The following is a 24,606-nucleotide window of genomic DNA, read 5'->3' as shown; positions in this document are numbered from 1 at the left end:
TGGATTCAGGTCAGATGATATGACTTGACCATTGCAGAACATTCCACTTCTTTGCCTTAAAAATGTCTTTGGTTGCTTTTGCAATATGCTTCAGGTCAATGTCCAACTGCACTGTGAAGCATCGTCCAATGAGTTTTGAAGCATTTGGTTGAATCTGAGCAGATAATGGTGCCCCAAACACTTCAGAATTCATCCTGCTGCTCTTGTCAGCAGTCACATCATCAATAAATACAAGAGAACCAGTTCCACTGGCAGCCATACATGGCCATGACATAACAGTACCTCCACCATGCTTCACTGATGAGGTGGTGTGCTTTGGATCATGAGCAGTTCCTTCCCTTCTTCCTTCTCTTGTCTTCCCATCATTCTGGTAGTTGATCTTTGTTTTATCTGTCCATAGTATGCTGTTCCACAACTGTACAGGCTTTTTAGATGGTTTTTGACAAACTCTAATCTGGCCTTCCATTTTTAAGGCTAACCAATGGTTTGCATCTTGTGATAAACCCTCTGTATTTATTCTAGTGAAGTCTTGTCTTGCTTACAAGAGCAGCAGGATGAAAGCTGAAGTGTTTGGGGCACCATTATCTGCTCAGATTCAACCAAATTCTTCAAAACTCATTGGACGATGCTTCACAGTGCAGTTGGACATTGACCTGAAGCATATTGCAAAAGCAACCAAAGACATTTTTAAGGCAAAGAAGTGGAATGTTCTGCAATGGCCAAGTCATATCATCTGACCTGAATCCAACTGAGCATGCGTTTCTCTTGCTGAAGCCAAAACTGTGGGCAAAACACCCAAAACACAAGCAGGAAGTGCAGACGGCTACAGTAAAGGGCTGACAGAGCATCACCAGGGAAGAAACCCAGCATCTGATGATGCCTATGTGTCCAACACTTCAGGCAGTCATTGACTGCAAAGGATTTGCAACCAAGTATTAAAACTGACTGTTTAATTGATGATTATGTTAGTTTGTCCAAATACTTATGAGCCCTTAAAGTTGGGGGACTGTGTGAAGAAATGCTTGTCATTCCTACACGGCTCATACTACATTTTTGAAAAAAGCCTTAAATGAAAGCTGAGAGTCTGCACTTTAAGCAGGTATTCATTGTTTAATTTAAAACCCATTGTGGTGGTGTACAGAGCCAAAATGACGACAACTGTATCATTGTCCAAATAATTATGGACCTGACTGTATATCCTCTGCTGAGACAAATGGGACCACAGTGATATTGAGAGACTTGATTGGAATTGAGTTTCTGATGCTCACGTGTTGAGAGATTTAAAAACTGAAATGTTACATCTCTTTCCAGGTACAATGTCCTGCTTAGTTGTGATATTTGAAAGACCTCAGTTTTCTTTGGTTACTATCTGTTTGTCTCAATAGCACAAAGAGTTTAGTGAGAAAATGTTTTTGTGATTTCAGTGAAATGATCCTTTAATACATAAAAGCTAAGAAAACAGCAAATGTGAAGAACAACTTTATTTATCTTTACAACACACTTCTTCAAAGTGATTTGTATTCAACGTGAACATTAAATTCAACTTGAAAGAGAAAAAAAAAAAACACCTCAGAATCCCATTAATTAGACACCATATCTTATGTACACAACATAGAATAAATCAGTGTAAAAGCTTAAAACTAAACTTAAAACACTGAGCTTTTCCTTATTGCTGACACTAAATCACTTAATAGACACTTGAATATAAGCATCTCAGTGCAAATATATTTAAGCCTGAGTGAGAAGCGTCCCTCCCACATTAAAAAGCACTTAAGCAGTGTGAGCACACGCTGAAGGAGAAAAGTGTTCAATCTGTTTAACAGCATCATATATCCAGTGGGTAAAATAACTTCACTGAATATGAGGGACATTATTTGAGGATGCATAAAAGTAAAAAGAACAGATAAGTTCAAACTTGTATTTCCCCACTTCCTGAATGCTCTTTATAATGGATGATGTAAAAAAAAAAAAGTGTAACAGAAGCTACAGTCTGTGTGTGAACAAACTAGTATGGATCAAAATCAACAAAAGCGGCAAAAAACCTTAATAGAGAATTTAACAGATTTTCATAAGCATTTGCATTTTATTTTTTCCACTATGGGGCTGTTCTGTGTGAGATGTTTCTCCCCTCCTTTACTTTATCCCCCCCCTCCTGTCACACCCAGTCAGTCAGCTTCCGACCCCCACCTCTCTAGCTCCTGTACTCATCCCCGCAGTCCCCAATGAGTGCCATGAGGTCCCTGGAACGTCTTGTCACTGCTTCAATGGCGGCGTGATCTTCTGCCGTCAGCTTCAGGTCAGGGCTGCAGCTACGCAGACTGTCACTGATGTGTTGCCCCGCCCCTGTGATGCCGAGACGACAGCCCACAATGACCCCGCCCACCGCAGGGCGATCCAGCACATATCGTGTTGCCACGCTGGCCACTGAGCAGTCATGTCTCCTGGCAGCGTTCTCCAGGGCAACAAGGAGGTCCTGGAAAAGACTCCAGCCACCCCAGGAGTTGATCATGTTCTTGTACTTGGAGAGGGAGGCGGTGTAGAGCTCTGCCCTGGAAGTGGGCTCTGTCTTCCCCAGATAACGCTCTGAGAGTAGACCACCAGCTTAGAAAGGACAGGGGTGGAGGAGAGAGGGAGACGAAGGAGTTAAAGGAGTCAGGGAGGGTGGAGTGGGCGTAAGCGGAGGAGGCAGTAGGGATGGAGGAAGAGAAGAGATGAGATGGAGAAGGGCGGAAGAGATGAGATGGAGAAGGGCGGAAGTGAGAGAAGGTAGAGAGGAGAACAAGATGGGAGGGGAGAGAGGGCAGAGATGGAGACCACTGAGGTCAGGAGGAGGATGGGATGCAGAGATGGAGGGAGAAGAAGGAGAAACGATGACAGGGGGGGATACAAGAGGAGAGAGGATGTGTCGTCACGTCCTCTGACTCCATTTTAGAAACCCTCCATTTTACATCTTTACACCATGATGATAAATCTACTGTTCACACCATTAAACAGGAAGTAAACCTTCATCTTTGTAACTGCTTTACATCTCATAAAAACATTAATATATCATGACTGGATTTAAAGTTTAATGTGTTGTGTATCTCACCCAGGGTGCCGTATGTGAGGAGCTGGATGTTGTTAGCCAGACAGAACTGCTCCATCTTGGCTGCAGGTCGCTGGTCGATCAGAGAGTACTGAACCTGCAGGACAGACACATGAAATACATGTTTCATAGCTGCACTGCAGGAGAGAGTCAGGCGGAGTGTTGTGCTAACGTGCAGGTGGGAGTGTTACCTGGTTGCTTGAGATGCGGATGCCTCTGTTGGTGATCTCCTCCATCCTCTGTGTGTCAAAGTTAGTGAGGGCGAGCTCTCCTGAGGGAACAACAAGAACAAACAGGTTGAAGTCTTCTCTGAAGTCTGCTGTTAAAATGATCCAACAGTTTTCACATAATCACACATGACATTTTTGACGTGATCCCTTCAATTTGATTATGAAGCTGTATTTGCATGGGGCCAATATTACCTGTGGACCTCTAGTAATGTGTAATAATTGCAGAGATCGTTCGTGATCTTAGTCCTGTTTGAATCTGGCAGGTCCATATTTTGTCAAGTAATTTTTTTTACTCCAAATTACCTACCACATTTCACCAAACACAGGTCATGTGATAATATTAGTCCTGTGCGAATTGGCATCTCTGTGATTTGGGGTTGTATTATTATTGTTACACAGAGCCCTGACATTATATCTTGGGAATAATGTCAATGACTTTATGCAACATACAGACTTTTTCTAATCCAATGTGAATGTGCTGCACGAAACACAGAAGTAGGGGGTAATTTCTGAAGTTCTGGAGTTCCTCTGGTAATACTAGTCCCGTGCAAATGGGGCTATAGATGAAAAGTAGACCTTTTCAACAAAGTTAAAGGTAAAAGAATTTTTTTTTTTTTTTTTTTTTTTTTACAGTAAACACTAATTAGAAAACGAAATTATTGTAAAGACATAAAAAAGCACAAAATGTATCAAACTTCAAACTTGTTGAGCTTGAAGGTTTATTCTCGACCTTGGAAACAGCAGCTTGATGAGAAATAAAATCTCAACACAAGGACCACTTAGTTGGTGTTTTGGAGGCTTTCAACCACACTGCATGGCCTTCCACAGCAGGTGGAGTTGCTGCAGTTGAAAAATGTGGTTGACAGCTTTAAAAACCCCAAGTAGGTGGAACTTTTCTGAAGACTAAGTATGACTCCTCCTGATGATGATGAGCTAATGAGGCCCATGAGATGCAGGTGAAAGCTTTGACAAAATAAGCTTAACTCAAGGACCACTTATTAGCTTTTTCCAAATGATCATTTCCAGGTCAAGAATGAACTCATCTCAAACATACATAAAATGCAGCCTATAGAAATAATAATATATTGCAGTTTACCAACATAGTGTATGTATGAATACTGTGTATGAAGTTCATTTGTAGATCTTTACAGTATTCATTGCGTAGCTCAGTGTACGTACGTATAACTCCCTCCTGCTGCAGGTCAGACAGGTGTCCCAGTGCGTCCAGGTATCTTTTGTCTCTATAGTCCCACCAGTGGAACTGAACACAGTCCAGACTGTCCACCTGCATACGGGACATGGAGCGCTGCAGCGCCTTCTCCACCACCTGCACACCCACACAGAGACACATCAGCCCATGTTTCTACTGTTGTCAGTAAAAATAAAGACATAGAACCCATTTAATGTGTTTCATTCAACCTTAAGATCCAGATTCAGAAGTCTATCTGCAACAGAATTTAATTTAAATGTAATGTAACACAATAAAGAGACATGCAAAAAAACTAATTTTGATTTAGAATTCCACTGTCAGCGATATGAATGAAGCTTTGAGGCTTCAAACTATTCGGTACAGCTGTAATGTGTTCTGACCACTACTGATACTGGATCTTTGACGGAAGAAATAACATACCACCAGTAAATCTGATTTCTTGTGATGTGAATTGTTTTCACAGTAATAAAACAAAGCTCACAGAGGGAATCATTTAACGAGACACAACACCAACACATTTCCTGTGTATTTCCTATGCCGCTTCACATTGAGCGCGGTTACATGCACACTAATAAACTGATTATCTGATTTCTGGAGTTACCTGATTATTCAAGTGGTCATGTAAACAGCATGATCCGATATGCTTTAATCAGATAAAAGCCATTATCTGATTATGATAAATCAGATAAACACATCTAGCTTTTCCCCAATAGTCACATTATTTGGTGCATGTATACCCTTTAATCTGGTTTCTTTCTGGTTTTGCTATTTTATACTCCCACTCCACTACATTTTAGAGGGAAATATTGTACTTTCTACTCCACTACATTAATCTGACAGCTTTTGTTTCCTTTCAGATAAAGATTTTACATAAAATAATATACTTTTATATTCTCAGTGTTTAAATTGTCACTTTTATTTTATCTTACTTATATGTTATGCACTTTGTGTGACAAGTTTATATACAATACACTTGTATATTGCACTTTGCAGTACTTTTACTATAAATCTACCTAAAGTATGTAAAATTGGCTCCACATTCATAAACTACACATTAGAATGCTCTCACAGGTATTTGTTAATGATAAAAACAAACACTACTGTAAGAATATAAGCTGTCAGCATGATGAGTGCTTTATTCTGCAAATATATGACTTGTGTACTTTTCAAGGTTTTTCAAGGATATGAGTACCTACTGTAACAGGAAGTTTGAGTTGTATGTCATGTACTTGAGGAGAAATCCAACTGAAGGACTGAATCATGTAAACCAGGTTTTTCTGATTATCAGATTATTGAAGTGCACGTAAACGCGTCAAATCGGATTATTACCATTACCTGATTATTCCCAATTATCTGATTATTGTGCGCATGTAAACATGCTCAGTGTTGAGTAGCCCAGTAAAGGTGATGCCTGGTTCTTTGTAAAGACACACACTGCTCTCTAGTGGATGAAACTGTTCTTACTGTAAGACATGGCAGATTGAGTGCGAGTGTCACTCTTGTCTTGACACATTTGTCAGCAGCTCACCTTGCGGTCCATTGGTCCTGTCCTCGGCACGAATTTGGTCAGACCCTGCAGAGGGACGTCACTCCCAGAGGATTTGTACTTCTATCGATCAGATAAAGAGTAAGAAAAATTATAATTACAAACTACAAATGTGAATTGAGCTATGTCTTGCTTTTGTAGCTGGCACTTACATATTGTCATCTATTGATTTAATATCTTGTAAATTATTAAATACTGCACAATTGTTTTTTTATCTGCCGGAATTACTGTACAGCAACTTATTTAGCAATGATGCAGGAGGTATATGCTGATCAGTGAATTGTAAGGCGACAAGAATCTGGAAAGCATGTGTATTAAGGTAAAATGTGAGACAGAGAGAAAAGCTGGTTGGGGGAGAAAAGAGCTCTCTGTCTCTCTGCACATTATTCCAGGTGAGCGGCTGAGACCATGGTCGATACCATTAGACTGTCACAGCACATCAGCCACAGAGACTCTGATCTAAGCCACACCGGGACCTGTGAGTGTGTGTGTATGTGTGTGTGTTAAGAAGAAGGGCAGAGAAAGCATTAGCTCCTCCTCAATGCTTCTGTGAGTGCTTGTGTGTGAGCACAGTGTTGGAGCATTTCTTAATGCATGTGTTGAGTATCTGCAGCTCTGTGGAGAACAGACACTAACAGCTGGATGGACAAATCAATAACTAGGAAGGACTGAGCTTACACGGTCCTACAGTATGAATGACAACTATGTTCGTCACACTTACCTCAAGAAAATTGTATTCAATTATACACTTTATCCTGAATGCTGTTAGTTTACTTAAATGTAAAAAAAAAAATGTTACGGAAATTTATTTCTGGCTTATATGCAACTATTTAAATGCTTTTTTTCCTGAGTTATGGTCATTTTCACTTCATTGCTGTTCCAAAAGACGATCCTAGGAATGCTTTTGGGAGAATTTACAAACAAAACAGATAGTGTTTTTTCTGCAAACAGCCTGTTTTCTTATTGAACCTGTCTCCTTTTCTCTGTATCTGTTTCTTGCACAGGTCACACACACAAACAGTGGCCTCTGTGGCACACTACCTTCAATCTACAACAGTGCATCAGCTCCCTCTTGTGTTTTATGTGGATGGATCAGGGGAAAGAGATCATATCTCACGGTGTGATCACTGATGTCTCTACAGATATTCCCAGTCATCAGCTAAACTTAATTTATGTTTACATGTGAATTTATATTTGTTTTTTGTATTGTTTCGTTTTTTGTTCATTATTTTTTTTAGGTTCCATACTGATTCTTTTTTTCAACCCATGGAGTAGCATTAATGCCAAATTTTAAAACATTAAATCAGACATGGGTACAATTAGGACACTTCTTGTACAGGGCCTTTGTTGCATGCCATCCACATCAATTAACTATTACTATTATTAATTATAATAATATATAATATATAATATGTTATAATATAATAATTATTATTATTACAGTTTTTAACAGTTATTCAGGGGACAAGACACTTGAGTTACATAGCTTTTAGCCAACAGTGAAGTTTATTTTGAAATCCGCACAAACTAAATAAAATGATTCATAGTACACCTGATTATCATTTCATTATTCTCATCTTTGCCACTGAATCACTCCTTATGATAATGTCATGTATTGGAGAGACAGAAACTGAACAAAACAGAAAGACAGACGACACGCATGTGTGAGCAAATAAATTTATCACACTTTGTAAAAATGACTACCTTCAAACGTGCGTGGGTGTGTGTCTGTGTACCTTGTTGAATTGTCCAAATATATCCTCTGCAGGCCCATAAATGTCTGCCATGTCAAATGTCGTCAGACCAGCGTCTACGTAGGCCTGCATGGCCTCAACTGGAGTGACAAGAGGGAAACATTTAGAGATTAAATGCATATATAGTTCATTATTATTATTATTTGTAGTTAAGATTTCTATTTTCCTTTTTTCTCAGTGGTTCTCCGAGTATCTTCATTTCAGTGTTTGCTGAAGTTGAGCATTTTCCTTACACATTCCTCCCCTTTCTTTAGCACCGATTGGATCCTTTCACTCTTGTTCACTCATTAACCTGACTGAGTTCACCTGTTCCCCCCGATTTAAACCCTGAACACCACTTCACTCATTCTGTCTTCATCATAAGCAGTTTCTTTCCCGTTAATTTATCCTGTCCATCATAATTTCACTGAGCATTGATTACCCTGATGGACATTTGTTTACTTTGATTTAAGTTCTAATTTTGTATTTGTTTCTTTCAGATTTAAACCCGTGACTGATCCTCCTCCTCCTTAACATTATCATCATAAAACAGCAGTTAGGCAATGCTAAAGGCAGCCCAGTTGGAGAGAGTAAGTTGGAAAATCACATTTTCATTACTATTATTTGTGTCTGAATCTACTTGACCTTTAAATGTTTTCTTGAGCTCGTTCAAGCTATTCCAGTTTTTGTTACACTGTGGGACACAGCCTTTCTGCACAACCTTTGCACACTGGCAACTGAGGGACCTTGAAACATGGCCTAGTTTATCTGCTTTAATCACAATAATCTGTTAACTGCTGTAGCAGCATGGTATGGTGTAATAAGTGGCAGTCCATAAGCTAAAATAAGATGACAATGTACCCTCTTCCTGTGTTTTAATTATCGCATTTTTAAACTGGCACAGTCTGGTTTGACAAGTGTACCATCTAAACTTCATGATGTCTATCAGGTGATTGAATGTATCATAAAGTATCTGAACAAGTGTATTGATTGTTTTCTTTTCTAAGCTGTTGATCCTCTCTATGGAGTCCCCAAAACACCAAGATGCTTTGAAAATGTCTGCACCCATGTTATAGGTTAATGTTCACCTGCTTTGGCATTATCCACCGCTCCGTGCGCCCCGGACACCTGCCACATCCCGTTCAGCACACGACAGATCTCCAGACCTCCGGACAGTCTCACTTTGGGCACCGTGGACATCCTGCTGCTGGTGCCGGGGAAGTAGCTGCTTTACACGGGTTTGACAAAATAACGCGATGGATAAAAGACACACTTATCAGTCGACTTCATGCATTCACCTGTTAGAACCTGCAGGATATAAACACAAAAATAAACCGCTGCAACAAAAATTACTTACTTTACGTTTCTGACCAGACGCAGCCGACCAGCCGCCAGGAAAAACAACAGCTCACAACTGTTACAAAATATTTTGCGTAAGTGCGTTATAAAAGCCACGAGTGTTTCAACCAATCGCTGACTGTTTAGCCGGAAGTACACTTCTTCTTCTATAGCAGGTTAGCTGTTGCTTTGCTGCCCCCTGCTGGATAAAAACTGTCACTGGAGAAACACAAAACACCTGAACCAGTTTTTTAAAAACTTTTTGCAATAAATTCAAAAATAATGACACAGAGACGTAATACAGTAAAAAATAATCTTTACTTTTCCGTCACATTCTCCACATTAATGGAGCTCTCTACATAACACACTCCCTCCAGACAACATGCTATAGCAGTCCCGTTTCAAACTCTTCATCACTCCACTGCTGCCGCTGCCTTCTTCTTCTTCTTCTTTTTCCTCTTCCTCCTCTTCTTCTTGCCAGGTGTGCCTTCAGCCTGTCCTTCTGCAGGTGTCGGTTTGTCCTCCGTCTCTGAAGCTTCAGACTCTTCCTCTGATGATGCAGGTCTTTTCTCGCAGGTGGGCGGGCTGGGTGGTGTCACCTCTGGCTCGCTGTGACAGAACACACAGCTACAGTCAACCTTTGCATCTAATGTCAGAATAAAACTACTGCTCATGTGTACTAAAAGCTTCTTTAAAACATGTTAGATTCCACTTAGTTACAGGTATGAAATCAGCATTAATTTACAGATCTGATGCACTGGCATGTACTGTAAATAAAACTGACTGGATGTCTCTTGGAAATACAAATTTTAAGCAAATATGACTAACAGCATTTTTCTAAATTATTACAATGGGATTTAAAATGTTATTTTATAACTTTACATGACACCTCAGTATTTACCTTATCTGAACCACTGGCTCCTGCTTCTTGTTCGCAGCCTCACTGTGTTTCTCCAGCAGAGCCACAAAGAAGCCGTGTGTGCGGGTCTTGGCTGTGCTGGCACGCAGGCAATGAGTGAGCGGCTGCAGGCCTCGTTCAGGCCACTGAGGCAGCAGATGGACCAACCTGGAGGAGAACACAAACACATTCAGGGAACAACTCCATCAACATTGATTTCTGAGGTCAAAAACTGAGAGCTGGTGTCTTCAAACAAGCCCCAGAACTATAATAATGGCAGAGTGGACAGTCAAATGCAAATGCTCCACGTGACATGACCCAGACAGAGAACACTGTCTGGAACACTGGCCGCGTCTTGTCAGAAACGTAAAGCAAGAGAAAAGAGAACACTGGAAAAAGCACATGCTCAAATGTTTGCAGATACAGAGACATCATAGTGTTGTCACGATACCAAAATCTTTGTTTCGGTACCGATACCAATATGAATTTCGATACTTTTCGATACTCTTCGGTACTTTTGCTAAGGAAAAGTCCTTTTGGATACAAACCTTTAGAACAATAAATAGTAGGGGTGTAACGGTACCAAAAAAATCATGGTTCGGTAAGTACCTCGGTACGGATGTCACGGTTTGGTTGCTCAAATGTTTCACCAAGTTGGTGTTGTCTCGTGTTGTCTCCCTTTGCGAGGCAGACTTTCTCTTGTCTTTTTTCATGTGCGCCAGCTGTGAATGTTGATACAAGTGTTGTCATACACACCACTTGTACAATCTGTGCTCCAATAGGAACAAGAAAGGCGTTTGTGTGCATAAATGAGTAAAATAAATTAACTAAATTAATGAACTGAATCAATTTCAAAGTACTGGTATTTTCCAAATGCAGTATAGTACCGTTTGGAATACTCCAGTACCGCGGTACTATTTTAGTACCGGTATACCGTGCAACACTAAGACATCACTAGGTTTGCTCTAAGTCAGTGAGAGTGCACTGGTGCTACCTGAAGTTGGGGTTCTGCTGCAGACAGGCAGCGACAACGTCCTCGTTCTCCTGGCTGTGGATGGAGCAGGTGGAGTAGACCAAGCGCTTCAGGCGAGGGAACTTGAGGCCATGGTTCAGGCACCGCAGCTGGAAGGAGGCCAAGGAGGCCAGACGAGCCTGAACCTTCTCCTGGTCATCAGAGGACGGGTCGTCCCGTAGACACACCATACCTGGACCACACACACAGACAACAGACATTTATTTCAATCCTAATTTGTTTGTATCAAGGCACTCTAGTGTTGCATGTACACTAAATATACTGGTTAAAGAAAATTTTAATACTGATGCAACAATGTCAGAGTAAGGGGGCTGCCTATGGACAGGTGCCCTGAGGAGTTGGCAGTTCAGTGCCTTGATCAGGGGCACCTCGCCGATGTCCAGGAGGCAAGCTGGCAACTCTCCACAAGTATTAAGTTACATAAAATGCCTGGATATACTCTAGTAAAGTACACGTACATTAAAAATGTATAACTGCAGTAACATTCAGAATAATGTCCTTTATGCTTTCCACCACTTGCAAAAAATGTAAGTGACAAAACCTGTACAAGCTGGACAGAGAGCTGACTCTGACCCAGTGACCCCTGGCTGTGATGATTTAGGGAATTAAAACAGCTGGTAAGCTGACAGTGATGTAACAGGAGGGATGCAGCAGTGAGATGCAGAGGGAATAAGCACTAAAATGGTTTGTAATAACTGCCTGATTGCTCAAGATAGATCGTGATCATATACGATTGCATGATGCATGAATCATGTGACTATGAAACCATAGTCACATGATTCATGGGCTCACTGGGATGTCAAGGACTTGTAAGCAGGTGATCAGAAACCTGGATAACACACAGGAACAACTGGATACTCTACCTGACCCACTGCAAGATGGATCCAGCAGGACATACTCCACATCTTTAAACTGCGGGCTGTCAGGGTCTACCTTCAGGAAGTCCTCGTTGGCAAGCTGCTGACAGGTGACCCCAGCTCGGAGCAGGAGAGTGGACATGGTGGCCAGACGCTTGGCATCCAAATCAAAGGCAAACAGTCTGCCCTTGTTCTTCATGATGGCTGCCAGGTGGCTGGTTTTGTTGCCAGGAGCAGCGCAGGCATCAATGACATGGCTGCCAGGCGGGGGGTTGAGGAGGTACGCTGGGAGGCAGCTGGCCTTGTCCTGCAGAATGATGTGTCCGGCCTTGTACAGGAAGTGGTCATGGAAGTCAGTTTTAGGAGAGAAGACCAGCAGCTCTGGCAGATGCAGGTCCTTCACAAAGTTCTTCTCCTTCAGGATGAAGTCATCCAGCCTGGAGGCCTGTCCCCTGTAGGTGAAGCCCTCTCTCTTCAGATAGTCCACAGTATCCTCTACAGTGGTCTTCAGGATGTTGACACGCACATACCTGGGCAGCTGGTCCCCAACACGCTGCTGGACGCTGGCCGGGAGCAGGTCCTCATTCCTGCTGACCTTCTTCTTCACCTTCATGCGGGCCAGCACCGCCTGCAGTCTAGGGCGATGCTTCATCATCATGGTCTTCCAGGAGCCGCCGCACTTCACCCCCTGGCCCAGCAGCAGGTCATACACCAGCACTTTGGCCAGGGGCATCCTCAGCTTGGTCTGTTTGAGCAGCTTGGTGGACTCGATGATCTCCTCCAGGACGGAGGAAAACTTCTGAGTTTCGCATACCAGAGCGAACAGCTGCTTGATGTTGGAAAATTTGCTGTCGTAAACCAGAGTTTTCAAAGCGCCCTGCTTACTCTCGGCTTTCTCCAGGATCTCAGCGGCTTTCAAGTACAGAGCCATGGCGAAACCTAACTTCAGCTAGCTAACGACTACTCCGTTAGCTTATCGGCTAACTTACGCTGTAGTGTTTTTCTTTTGACAACTGGCCTGACACATCCCTCGTTCTGCCGGAGCTTCCTCCTCTCTATGCGGGTACAGCGAGCGGCTTTGCTTACTTTATTTACGTTTAATAAATACAGCTTCACACTTACTTTTCCACCATGCACATGGCAAACGGAGGGTCGTGACTCCGGAAGTAGTAGCCGACGTCAGACTGTTTTCGTCTGACGTAGTGGCCTTCCCAGCCAATCACCGGTAACTACCTAAAGATAATTAGTGCACTTTGTTCTTTTTACTGTAACTAATATTACACACCTTACATATTAAACACGTTAAAAATCATATTCTAAAAAAAATAGTAAATATTTTATTATATTTTTATCTTTGCTCCTTTTGTCTGCACTTTTGCTATTCTAATGATTTTTTTTATTATAAAGTATATACAATTGCAATTAATTTAGTATTTAATTTCACATTTTATATCTTTTTTTCTCTTTATTCTTTTTCTGTATCCTTTATCTTTTATTGCTCTGTAAAGCACTTTAAGTTGCCCTTGTGTATGAAATGTGCTATACAAATAATGCTGCCATGCCTTCCTTGATTTCCCATGGCCATTTTGGTACTAAGTAAGTTTTCTGTTATTAGTAAATTTTATTCTTCCTAATCCTTTCAATCTGGGATGTACGACATAAATTACTTTATATACTTAATTAGTCATCCTGTCACCCTTTTGAGTGACTGTTCTCAGCCGATCACAGTATTAATTATACTCAAACTAAGATAGTGCTCTTGGAAAACAGAAATTAACATGAAAACCATAGGCTTCAGGTACAGGAAACTGTAAAGAGAATAGCTTTATTCTTTAATATACAACATACATTCTCTGGATATTTCCATGTGGCAACACAAGGGGTCAAAGCACTCAAGTTCACTCTGATGTTTATTACCTCTGTGATCAATCATCACTGCTACAAAATCAGTCAGCTGTCATTCAATATAAACTTTAGTTTTTTTAAAAGCATACCCATCTAATAATGTCAACATAAAATGCAGAGTGACTTTTCCCATCGACCCCATCAAACATCACAGTCCAGTTAAGAACAAAACAGTTGAACGTCAAGGCTTTCGAGAAAGCAACGCATTGTGGCAACTTTGAAGCATTGCTGACCAATAACCAATGTAAAATATACACAAATTGTAAAAGACTAAGACAATACACATGGCTTTTACAAAAAGCTGAAAAAGTGCAGCCTCTCATTTAATTTACCGTCACCTGATACACAGTCTGTCTGCACTTACTGTATAACATACACAACAAATAAATTACAAGGAAGAACAAAAACATGATTACAAAAATGTACAATGCATTGTCTGGCACTCCTAAATTTTTACATGAAAACATTACTCACTTTTTGCTTTAGGTACTGAATAGCCACACTGTGTAGGAGTACAGCAATAAATATCCACTTTCTGCATAAAGAAAAACACAGGCTGATGTTAAGGGTATAAATGTATATGTGGGTGTGCACTGTCTGACACACTGTTTTTTTTTATATTACCAGTAGGAGTCACAAAGTCAGAATATTTCAAATCCTACACATCAGGACTTCGACCATAGACGCATTTTCTCCTTTGTCTTTGAAAGGTTAGCAGCAGCAAAAGGTTTTCCGAGAATTCTTGTTCTAAAGGCATTTTTAACTGTCACTTAATATTACATTTTTAGTGTTGCATTATGCTCAAATATGGGAAGTATTTAATACATACTGCTTGAAATGCAGTTCAGCTACTTTTTGTGAAGCGAACCGACCGTTTACTTTCACTTTCACAGAGAAATGACTACAGTCTGTGCTCATCCTGCTGGCTGCCATTGTGCTGCATCTCGTTAATTCTGCAAAACGGATATTTTGAGTAGCTTGCCCTTATCTTCAATATACTTGTAATATATTTTGCTGCTGTTAACTCCTATTGCAAGTTGAAACATTGTTGTTCTCAAGTAGGTGATAGTGATAGTGCCAGCTGGGTGTGAAAGCATTGTACTGAGTACAGAATAGCAAGTGTGGAGGACAGAATAACCAGAACCAATAATCACTTAACCCATCAGTGTTTAGTGGCCCCACCAGGTTTTTTGACAGTTTTTGTCTTTAAAGAGTTTTTGTATAGAAGCAGTCTCTCTGTGGTGTGTGATGGCAGGCGGTTCCTCTTGGCTTTTACAATACACGCTGCCATCGGACACAGACGGTCAAAGCCGCCTGAGGTGGCCGGAACTGCCAGCAGCTTCCTAGCGATGCCCTGGAGCGTAGGGAACCGAGTTGCAGATTTCCAGTAAGACACACTGGAGTTGCTTTCCCACAGTGGTTCTGCAAGGTACACGTCAAGCTCTGACATCTTCATTGTCTTTGCAGGCGGCTGAAGGAAGTTAAAGATGGACTTGCGCTTGCGGTCATTTCCACTTACTCCCTCACAGTTGTTATCATCTGAGCTGCCACCAGATGCCTCCATCAGCGTGTTGTCTCGGCTCTCCTCTGCGCCATCCTGGTCCTTTTTCAACTCCTTGCTTGTCTGGTCTTTATCTGTCTCTACAGCGGGAAATGCTGAGGCCACCACACCTCTTAATGTGGCTTCCACAATGTTGCGAGCTTCATATTTTGATGGGGGAGTTAAGAAACCTGTCTGGTCCTCTTGTTTGGCATCAGAAAACGGCTGGAAAAAAACATTCAAGCAAGGATGAGAGTTCTGATTGTGATTGTGGACAGGTACGATACACATATTTGTTTTTGATGCACTCAAATATGTAACAAAAAGCCTAAATAAACACAGCTCTACAGAAATGTATAGGAATAAATATAAAAAGGATATAAGATGCCATTTGATGCAATTTTGCAGCCCAACTTTCAAGTTTTTAGTTCATCAACTCTTTGGATGCAAAATGGTAAAGCATGACAAGACACCGATGCTTCTGTCCTAATTCAATACCTGCAGTTTGATCCTAGGGTCGAGCACAGCCGCTAATATGATGTCCTTCTGGTGAATCAGGGACTGGAAATGTTTGTGGAGGCCTGTGCGCAGGGCCTTGTTGAAGTGGGTGTAGTTGGTGACGAGGCTCTCCAAGGTCTTATCAAGGCCAACGAGGGAAGGTGTGATGAAAGAGATGGTCACTCCATTTCCTTGCAGGACCTGGTTAACAAGAGCCAAAAAAGTAAATTATTTCACATCATCTTCAACCAACAATACCACAATACTACATTACTGTATTTCCAATACAATATTTTCAACGATAATAAAAACTAAGTCCAGGCTCAATGCACGACTGACAAGTAGTGACATCAGTGCTGCAACATTAATTGATTCATAACAATGTTTCAGCAAACTTTTGGTTGCTGCCGATACACAGGTTAGACCCGTAGATGCAGCTGGCCACCAGCCCGCTGTGACTCCCGCTGCTGGAGTTTGTGCTGGCTGAATTTGTGTTGCGATAATCACTAACTAAAGGTCCATCTCTGCTCTCCTCTCAAAACAGTCTCCTAGTGGCAGGGAGTGAGACAGGGGGGACCGTGGGGTGCACTACCTAACTAATTCTTGTCTCATTTGTAGTCTGATAAACAATAATATATCAAATTCAGTGCCCCATATTGGTGTTTTCCTAACTACTGTAGCTGTCATATTTCATGGGACCTCGACTGTGTTTTCCAAGGCAATGCAGCCATCGAGGCTTTCACCATATAGTGTGATTTCATCTAAAGTAGGTTGTTTAAATGATAAAGAAATCTGTTGTGAATGTGTGTGTGAGAGAGACAGAGAGCAAGAGTGTGAAAATGGAGCAAGGAGAAGCTGGGCAAACCAATTTGCTGCATTCTACAATGAAATAAGGATTTAATCCATGATAATATAATAGTAAAAAAAAAAAAAAAGAAAGAAAAGAAAATCAATATGTGACAGTCAACACTGACATTGAGGTGGCCACAAGTAAATCAATGGATAGGAAACACTGCACAATGTTTTAACTAGCTTTGTTTTAGTAATTCAAAGTGCCAAACTCAGAACAAATGTCTGTCAACAGTCAAAAAAACAGTAATAGAAGAAAACCATGATAATTTTCTTAATTCCAGTATAAATAGGAGAGACTTGGTTTCCAAAAGGTAAATTAAGGTTTAAAAAAACACCTACATATTTACAAGTTATATGACATTAACTTTTTTTTTTTTTTTTTTTTTTTTACCTGCAAGGCCTCCTCAAAGGGCTCAAGCAGACCCAGGATGTCGATCACTTGCTCCCTCTTGGCCATGATCAGAGGCGGGACGCTGGCTGTGTCATTTGCCTCTATGCGAGCCTGGGCTAGGAGAGTCATGACGGTGCTCCAGGCGGACTCCTGCACCATACGGCGTAAAGCTATCATCATGGAGTTCCAGCGACAGTTACTGGAGGAGTGGCACAGGGACACATTGCACTCCTTCAACAAGACCTAAACAATACAATGATTTAAAAAAAAAAAAAAAAAAGGTCAAGTTGAAACATTTCAGGAATTAAAAGTCTTATCTCCTTGAGTCTCTGCTGCTGTGAACTTACAAGAAAAAATTGTCAGACCATAATTGTACAAGTTATAAAGGTATAACTGTGATGATAATTGTTTCATCTCAAGTAGCACAATGTCATTATGGTCAGAACTTGTTTAATTTGGGATTTCACATTGATTTACAGCTCACAAAAAAACCTTTACATAATCAATACAGCTGATGTTAGTGAAAAAGGTTTATGGATAAAGATATATTTCTTCTTAATAAGGTCTGGTGTGTGGCTGCACAAGTAAAACACATACTGTCTCATTTGGATGTAACATTTATAAAATCTGAAAAATGGACTTGAACTGAATTATATACTTTTGTAAAAAGAATGTAATACAGTGTAAAATAGACTTGCAAAATCCATTTTATTTCTCCTACCTCGCTCCAGTAGGCGCTGCTCCTAAAAAAAGCCACCACATTGTGGACCTGTGAGAGCAGGTTTTCCACAACCCTGGAGTTCTTCAGTGCCTCCTTAATCACAAGCTGCAATTTCTGGGCCACACAAGGGGTTTTGGTCCCAATCTGAAGCTCTGAAAAGGGGGACTCTGTTTCAGACATCTGGTCTGACAGAAATGCCACCACCTCATCTCCATCTGATTCGCCCCTGTTTGATGAACACATGATCTTGTAGTCACAGAACAAGCTGTTCCCAGCCAGGCCTTCTTTCGCCTGGCTGGCGAGGACGTAGCCGATGCTGTGAGGAAAGATGCCGTAGCTCAGCAGCACACCTTCAAGCTCCCTGGACACAGCAGTGCTGAGATTTTTGTGGCTGAGGTGACGGAAGGCGACAATGGGACGGCGGATCTGCCAGGAATCACTGACAAAGTGGAGCTGCACCACAACAATTGGTTCCTCTGCTGGATGGGACTGATCCCCTGCCCAGAGGTCAAAGGTAACATGAATGGCTCTCTCACCATCTTTGGTTTTGGCAAGGCAGGCTTTAAGGTCACGGATGAGCTGAGGCTTGATGGTTCTCTCCACATCATCATAGAGCTGTAGACCCATGACACGCTGGGACAGCTTGTTGCATTCAGGGCTGATGGTACTCATGAATGACCTGAAGCCTGCGCCTTCAACGAAACTGCAGGGAACAAAGTGAAGATATATTGGCATTGTGCATTTTCAAATGATATGGGTGATATGTGATCCAGACTGGTGGTTGGATGTCTATTTCGTATGAATACAGAATAGACAACTGGTCTTCTGCTACAGTAATTCAATATATGGCAGAGAAGGCAGACCCATGAGAGTATTTCTTTGACTTGGGATAATACAAGTTGGGTATTTTGACAACTTTGGACAACAACCCAACAAAGAAACAATCACAGCCATTTGCGCTACAAGTCACCTGAGTGGCAGCATGTCTTCAGCGATCATCCTCAGTGCTGCTGTGACAAACTTTTTCTGGTCCACCGGCGCAGCTACTGGTGCAGCGCCTGAGCTAGAGCTGGGACTGGAACTCGAACTGCGGGGCAAGGACGGACTCATGGACGCTAAAGTCTGTGGAGGCGGAACGGCTGTCTTCTGCTTGACCTTTTGACACTCCTGCTTCTTTTCTTTCTCTAGAAAGATCTGCAGTAAAGCAAAGAATAGGAGAGTGAAACGGAGAATATCATGTCAGAAAATATATAAACATTTTGGAATTTTTCTGACAGTCATGCATCCATGACCACCTCTAAAATTCTAAAGTCAGCTCTAGTGATTACTGACTTGACTCTGTTTGGGGGGTAATACTGGTGTAGCTGATGAAGCTCTGCGAACTTTGATTGTTTATCCTTGGATAAAAGTTTTAAATCAAGCACAGCTAAGTCATAAAATAAAATCATCACAGCAAACTTACCATTTTAGGAGTTACTGGTTCAGTGTCTAATACAACGTCACACTTGAAGTCCACCTGTAACATAACCTATAGTGTCAGTGCACAATAGTGTCTTTGCTGCAAAATTTTCATGAATACACCAACATATTAAAATTTGCTCACTGAGAAATCACTGAAATAAATAACATTTGTAAAACCAGCAATTGCTAAACTAAATAATAACTGTACCTCTCCTTCCACAAAATGTTGAATATCAAGGGAAATGCTGTCAGCGTCATCTTTGTACAGGCCCGACTCTGCTTTACGTTTGACGGCGCAGTTCCAGTGATTTTTCACTGAATTGTCCGTCCTGCAAGAGGAATCAAAAATTCACATTAAAGTCTCTGTGACATTTCTGGTTAAAACAGGCTGATAAACTGGTGTGTTTGTTTGCTTATACAAACTAAATAATACATTTAACCCTCTGTCATCCGTGTTGTTCAATTTCAGCAAATTAATCACAGCTAACCAACCCACCTTCCAGGGAGCAGCTTGGCAATCTCAGCCCACCGGTTTCCGAGAATGGAGTGGGCTTTATAGATGATGAGGTCTTCTTCATTGGTCCAGGAGCTCTTATTGACCAGTGGGTCGAGGTGGTTGTGCCAGCGCTCACGACACTGTTTCCCCAACCGCCCCTTCAGTTGTTTGGCAATCAAAGACCAATGTTTGGTGCCATACCTGCCCACCAGCTCTATTATCTGACCAGAGCAAAAACACAGGAGTACAGTTGAGATTGGATAATATTAACTACAAACTGTGTTTAAGCCAAGGCTGTATGAGATGTGTTGCACACCTTTTCATCTTCCTCTTTTGACCAAAAGCCCTTGACCAAATCAGGATCTAGATGCTTTTTCCAGCGGTGCATACAATGGAATTCTGTCCGCCCCTGCCAAAGCAACAGACAGGTTGTTTTGAAGAAGAAGAGGGGTTACATTATCCATTATCCATTATCCAAGAAATAATCAACATAGAGTCAGGTTAGTATTCAGAGTGTTGCATTTTTCATGTTTAACAACCTGACCGACACAATGTCGCAAGCCTCCCTGGCCTCCCTTTGTTTGACTTGACTAAAAGTTTACATTGCTGATTCATTCGTTTCCTCACATTCAAGTGATTCTGCTTCTACTGAGTGCTTACCGGAAAAAAACTGGAAATGGTTTTCCAATCTTTTTTCCCAAAGTTGTTGATGAGGATTTTGAGATTTTCATCCTGCAACCGAGAATAAATCAGTTCAGATACAGTACCATTTAATTAAAGTTTTAAGGTCAACTTTTAAGTACCGCTTATATTTAACACAGTTTGTTACTTTTTAACTTGGTAACAGAGGGATCAACTTCCTCTTTTCACTCACCTCTTCCTGAGTCCACTTGACTTTACAATTGGTGCCATCGTTCTTGGTACCATCTGCTGTGTCTGAGTCAGTGTCATTGCACATATTACAATCCCCCTGTTCTTCCATGCTGCAACCACACAGATAACAAGTAATTCAAACATGTAGTAATGGATTCAACACATAGAGATTAATAAGACTGAGACGATGGACTAAATAGTGATTAGACATCTCAGCATACAAAATGTACACTGACCTGAAGACAATATGGGCTTTATAATGGTCCTGTTGAGTTTTGATGTCAGATGTAGATGTCAGATGTAAAGACATGCCTGAACCTACTGTTTAACTAAAGTAATCCCTTTAAACAATGGCAAACATGTCCATTTCTTTATGAAGTGTTTAAATTTTATCTTTATAGTGCCCAAATTAAAACACTTTGAATGCAATTCCTGAATCAGTGACAAATTTAAACATAAGTCATATGCCACTGTTGGCTAATGACACTCGATAAAAATTGTTCTCTACAGTACACCCCACAATGCCACTTAAAAAACATTTTATATATCCTGCATGTTAGTGTCAAAGTCTATAGTAAAGACAATGAAGACACTGGACAGCCACACTAACCATAAATTCTATAATGTTCAGTTTTGATTGATACTGTCTGAGAAGTATTACGTTAACCACACTTTATAATGAGGTTACAAAGATGTTTAAGATGACTACATTGTACTGAAAAGTGTTAATGTTTAGTAGTATCCCATTTAAAAATGAGGGTACGCCTATTTGAAACGCACAGTCCAGTGTTACTCTCCTATTCGTTGCCAGTGCGCAAACAGTTTAAATTTCCTGCTGAGTGTGCTCAAGAGATTGGTTGAAGCCAAGGGATACAGAGTTGCCACAACTATCTTGGTAACAGACTTGCAAACTTGCACGTGTAAGACACAATAATATACAACTAAAACTATAACTAACTGCACTGACGTTAGTAAACTTGGAGTCGTTTTCTTGTGTACAAAGCCTGTGTGTTTCACTTTCCCGTCCTGCAGTCTTTTCAGCAAGCATGTATGCTGGGCTCCACAACAGCGAGCTAGCTTCACTGTTCACTAAACAGTTGACATAGCTTAATAGCTATCATTAGCTGTTGCAAAACATAAGCGTTACCACGACATACATGGGACTCGTTTGCTTGGGTTGTATATCTAAACACAAGGTAGCTCTTAAGACAAAATTATTGCAATGAACTAGTCAGAAATGAATGGTGTCACACTAATTAAACTTACATTACAACTTGACTGTACCTCCAAGCTAACGCTAGCTAACTTGGCTAACAGGTCCCCCAAGAGCACGCTCAAGGAAACGTTGGCTGTTAGTTTAGAAAGTAGAGCGCCTCTAGCGGCGCATGTAGCGCTGTGCAAATACATCAATCATAGCGGCGAATATGAGGCGTTTATGATCATTTCGACAGTAGTGACTGTACGTAAGTTAGCTGACATGATAGTAGGAAGAACACAGACATCCCTACCTAAATTTCAGATTGTGCAACTGCCTCTGGAATACAGCCGGGTCCAGCTTTTCCAGCTCACTATCATGACACAACAGAGTAACAGCTTTTAAAAGGACTGAAAGCTAACAGTCGTCTCACTCACTCTCATACACACTACAGAGCAATGTAACCACTACATTTTACAACTGTAATGATTGGTGCATATAAATTATTACTGCTATGAGGCATTTCCACCCCGTGCGTGGTACAAAACACTTGTTTTTACAAGATAGGTAACGTTAACATCCAGGAACGTTAATGTGGTGTCTCCCACACTTACCCGCGCGACATCCCCTCCTCTGTTCTGCTCGTGATACAGACCTGAGCTCCCAATGGCTGCTTCAATAGTTCAGCTGTTACTAAAATAAACGGTCTTTTGAGGAATTAATTAAAGCTCGAATGACACACGCTTCATGAAATGTGTCTTAATTATTAAAATACAGACACAGTAAAACAACTCCTGACGTTGTATCAGTAGAAATTTACCCGGGATTGAAAGCCAAGGGATGCGTTCAAGAACAACACCGCGGCTACGCAGCTATACTCACTCACTCCCCGGAAACGGTCCACGTGAGCGCCTGTTTCAACCGACGCTAACGGCTAATGGCTACTGTAGCTCAGAAGTTCACCCTGGTCCTTTAACATTTATGTTAAAAACTCCGTTCTTAAAATTAAAAAATGTCAATTAAGCATTTGTAAACGCTGTACTAACTCTTGTGTAATGCCAACAGTAGCATTAGAAACGTTTAAACAACATTAACATCTTCACTGCTGGGTCACTTATTTCTGCTAGGCTACAAGTCATGTTAGCTTTAATGTAATCCATCATAATTGTATTTATTTCAGCCCCATTTCAGCTTTGTCTTCCTTAATATTCTGTTGAAGGGCACTTTTATTATTGTTAATGAGGTTAAAGTAAGGAGGTAAGTTTACAGCCTCCTTGCCTGTGTCACTCTTTATCAGTGTTGCTAAGCAACAGCTAAGCAACAATAGCTCACAGTTAGCCTACTTAAAGGATAACTTTGGTAGTTTTCAACCTGGACCCTATTTCCCTATGTAAATTGGTCAAAGAGACTGATGGGAACAAAAATGTCTCATATTACGCCAGTATTGAGGGAGCAGGCAGGGTCGGCAGCCACGCAACGTGCTGTAATGGAAGCACACAGGGCAATTGAACACCGTCACTGTATGTCCAGTGGTTATTTTCACCACACACGGGCTCAGATTGTTATAAGCGTCTTAAGCTCCGCATATTATGCTCATATTCAGGTTTATACATGTATTTTGGGTTTCTACAAGAACATGTGTACATGCTTCAGTGTTCAAAAAACACATTGTTTTTCTCACACTGTCTGCCTGAATACATGTGTAATCACCCGGTCTGAAACACTCTGTTTTTCTATGTTTATAGACCGTTTCACTAGAATTACATTGTTAAACAACAGCTTGGGTACATGTTTGCATCCTGTCAGGTGACAACGAAAATATAAAAAAAGAAACGATCTCACTTGCCAGACTTTGGTGTCAAATCTGTTGGAGTCAGTGGGGCAGACACTGCATATCACACTTTAACCCCTCATATCTTTGTTGTTTTAACTTTGACTGAAAAATCCTTCCACCACATAAAAAAACACACATTACATAATCCTTACCAACATTTTTTAAATCTAAATATGTGTGTTTGTTTTTCTTGTTACTGGTCTCTAAACAGATCATGGCTCTGTCTAGCAGCTGCTCAACCTCTGTTGGACAGAGCCAGAGGCTAATCTGTTTAAAGAACAGGAAAATGGACGTGCATAAAGTATCAGTCAGCACCATGTAATGTGTGTGTTTTTTAATCTGGTGGAAGCATTTTTCAGTCAAAGTTGAAACAACAAAGATATTATGGTTTATAGTGTGATTTGCTGTGCCCTCCCCATTGACTCCAATAGAACTGCCACCAAAGTCTGGCTCCTTGAGTGCTGTCACTGCTGTCGGGACCATTCCTTCTTTTATATTTTCCTTGTTAGCTGATATCATTCACACACACTGCAAAACATCTCAACAAGAAATACAAAAGGACCCATATAGATTGTTTGTGTTTCAAATGGTCAATATAGTATGGCTGTGACATCACAACTTGAATACTGACTGTGTGCATTCCTCTATAGATTGAGCGTTTTGATACTTTCACAGTATTCATATAGCACCTATGCCTGCTTTATTTTTCAAATGACATGGAAATCTGACTTTTCACAAAATGGGACCTTTAAACCACTGCGTTTCCATCACACTATGGCCCTTTCCATGTGTGTTTTGAATATTTAGTGCTGACAGCATTTGCACCTTAATGTCACATAAAAGCTGCTGTCTTTATACAAAACTAGTAAAATTAAGTTGCCTACATAATGGTAATGGAAACAAGGGAAAA

At 41.0% G+C, this 24,606-nt stretch overlaps 3 protein-coding genes across 9 annotated transcripts; all 3 read right to left on the bottom strand.

Moving 5' to 3' along the window:
• Nucleotides 1–1,466: 1,466 nt before the first annotated feature.
• Nucleotides 1,467–9,263, bottom strand: LOC117257852 (uncharacterized). 2 transcript variants are annotated; one of them, XM_033628207.2, is made up of 8 exons: nt 9,162–9,263; nt 8,893–9,032; nt 7,808–7,905; nt 6,054–6,134; nt 4,495–4,642; nt 3,277–3,356; nt 3,089–3,182; nt 1,467–2,601 (listed from the first exon to the last, which is right to left on the bottom strand). In XM_033628207.2, the coding sequence occupies exons 2-8, from the start codon at nt 9,002–9,004 to the stop codon at nt 2,192–2,194; spliced, it is 1,023 nt and encodes a 340-aa protein (XP_033484098.1). In that variant the 5' UTR covers nt 9,005–9,032; nt 9,162–9,263; the 3' UTR covers nt 1,467–2,191. The 2 variants fall into 2 exon arrangements, with proteins under 2 accessions (XP_033484098.1, XP_033484097.1); XM_033628206.2 differs by having other exon boundaries at nt 8,893–9,029.
• Nucleotides 9,264–9,441: 178 nt separating this feature from the next.
• nsun5 (NOP2/Sun RNA methyltransferase 5) lies at nt 9,442–13,102 on the bottom strand. The gene is made up of 4 exons (XM_033628230.2): nt 11,937–13,102; nt 11,035–11,245; nt 10,044–10,208; nt 9,442–9,751 (listed from the first exon to the last, which is right to left on the bottom strand). Exons 1-4 carry the CDS (start codon nt 12,859–12,861, stop codon nt 9,556–9,558), a joined length of 1,497 nt encoding a protein of 498 aa, XP_033484121.1. The 5' UTR covers nt 12,862–13,102; the 3' UTR covers nt 9,442–9,555.
• A 623-nt stretch (nt 13,103–13,725) lies between these two features.
• Nucleotides 13,726–22,734, bottom strand: mybl2a (v-myb avian myeloblastosis viral oncogene homolog-like 2a). 6 transcript variants are annotated; one of them, XM_033630044.2, is made up of 13 exons: nt 22,477–22,734; nt 22,176–22,235; nt 20,669–20,777; nt 20,455–20,526; nt 20,111–20,203; nt 19,795–20,015; nt 19,507–19,627; nt 19,300–19,353; nt 18,808–19,031; nt 17,838–18,540; nt 17,117–17,359; nt 15,874–16,074; nt 13,726–15,600 (listed from the first exon to the last, which is right to left on the bottom strand). In XM_033630044.2, exons 1-13 carry the CDS (start codon nt 22,485–22,487, stop codon nt 14,998–15,000), a joined length of 2,715 nt encoding a protein of 904 aa, XP_033485935.1. In that variant the 5' UTR covers nt 22,488–22,734; the 3' UTR covers nt 13,726–14,997. The 6 variants fall into 6 exon arrangements, with proteins under 6 accessions (XP_033485935.1, XP_033485933.1, XP_033485936.1 ...); XM_033630042.2 differs by lacking the exons at nt 22,176–22,235; nt 22,477–22,734 and adding exons at nt 20,904–20,932; nt 21,934–22,150; XM_033630045.2 differs by lacking the exon at nt 22,176–22,235.
• Nucleotides 22,735–24,606: the final 1,872 nt, after the last annotated feature.

This window comes from Epinephelus lanceolatus, chromosome 8 (assembly GCF_041903045.1).
Source record: "Epinephelus lanceolatus isolate andai-2023 chromosome 8, ASM4190304v1, whole genome shotgun sequence".
Lineage (NCBI taxonomy): Eukaryota > Metazoa > Chordata > Actinopteri > Perciformes > Serranidae > Epinephelus > Epinephelus lanceolatus.
Note: the sequence above shows the minus strand (reverse complement) of the source record. Positions and strands in the feature narration are given on the sequence as shown.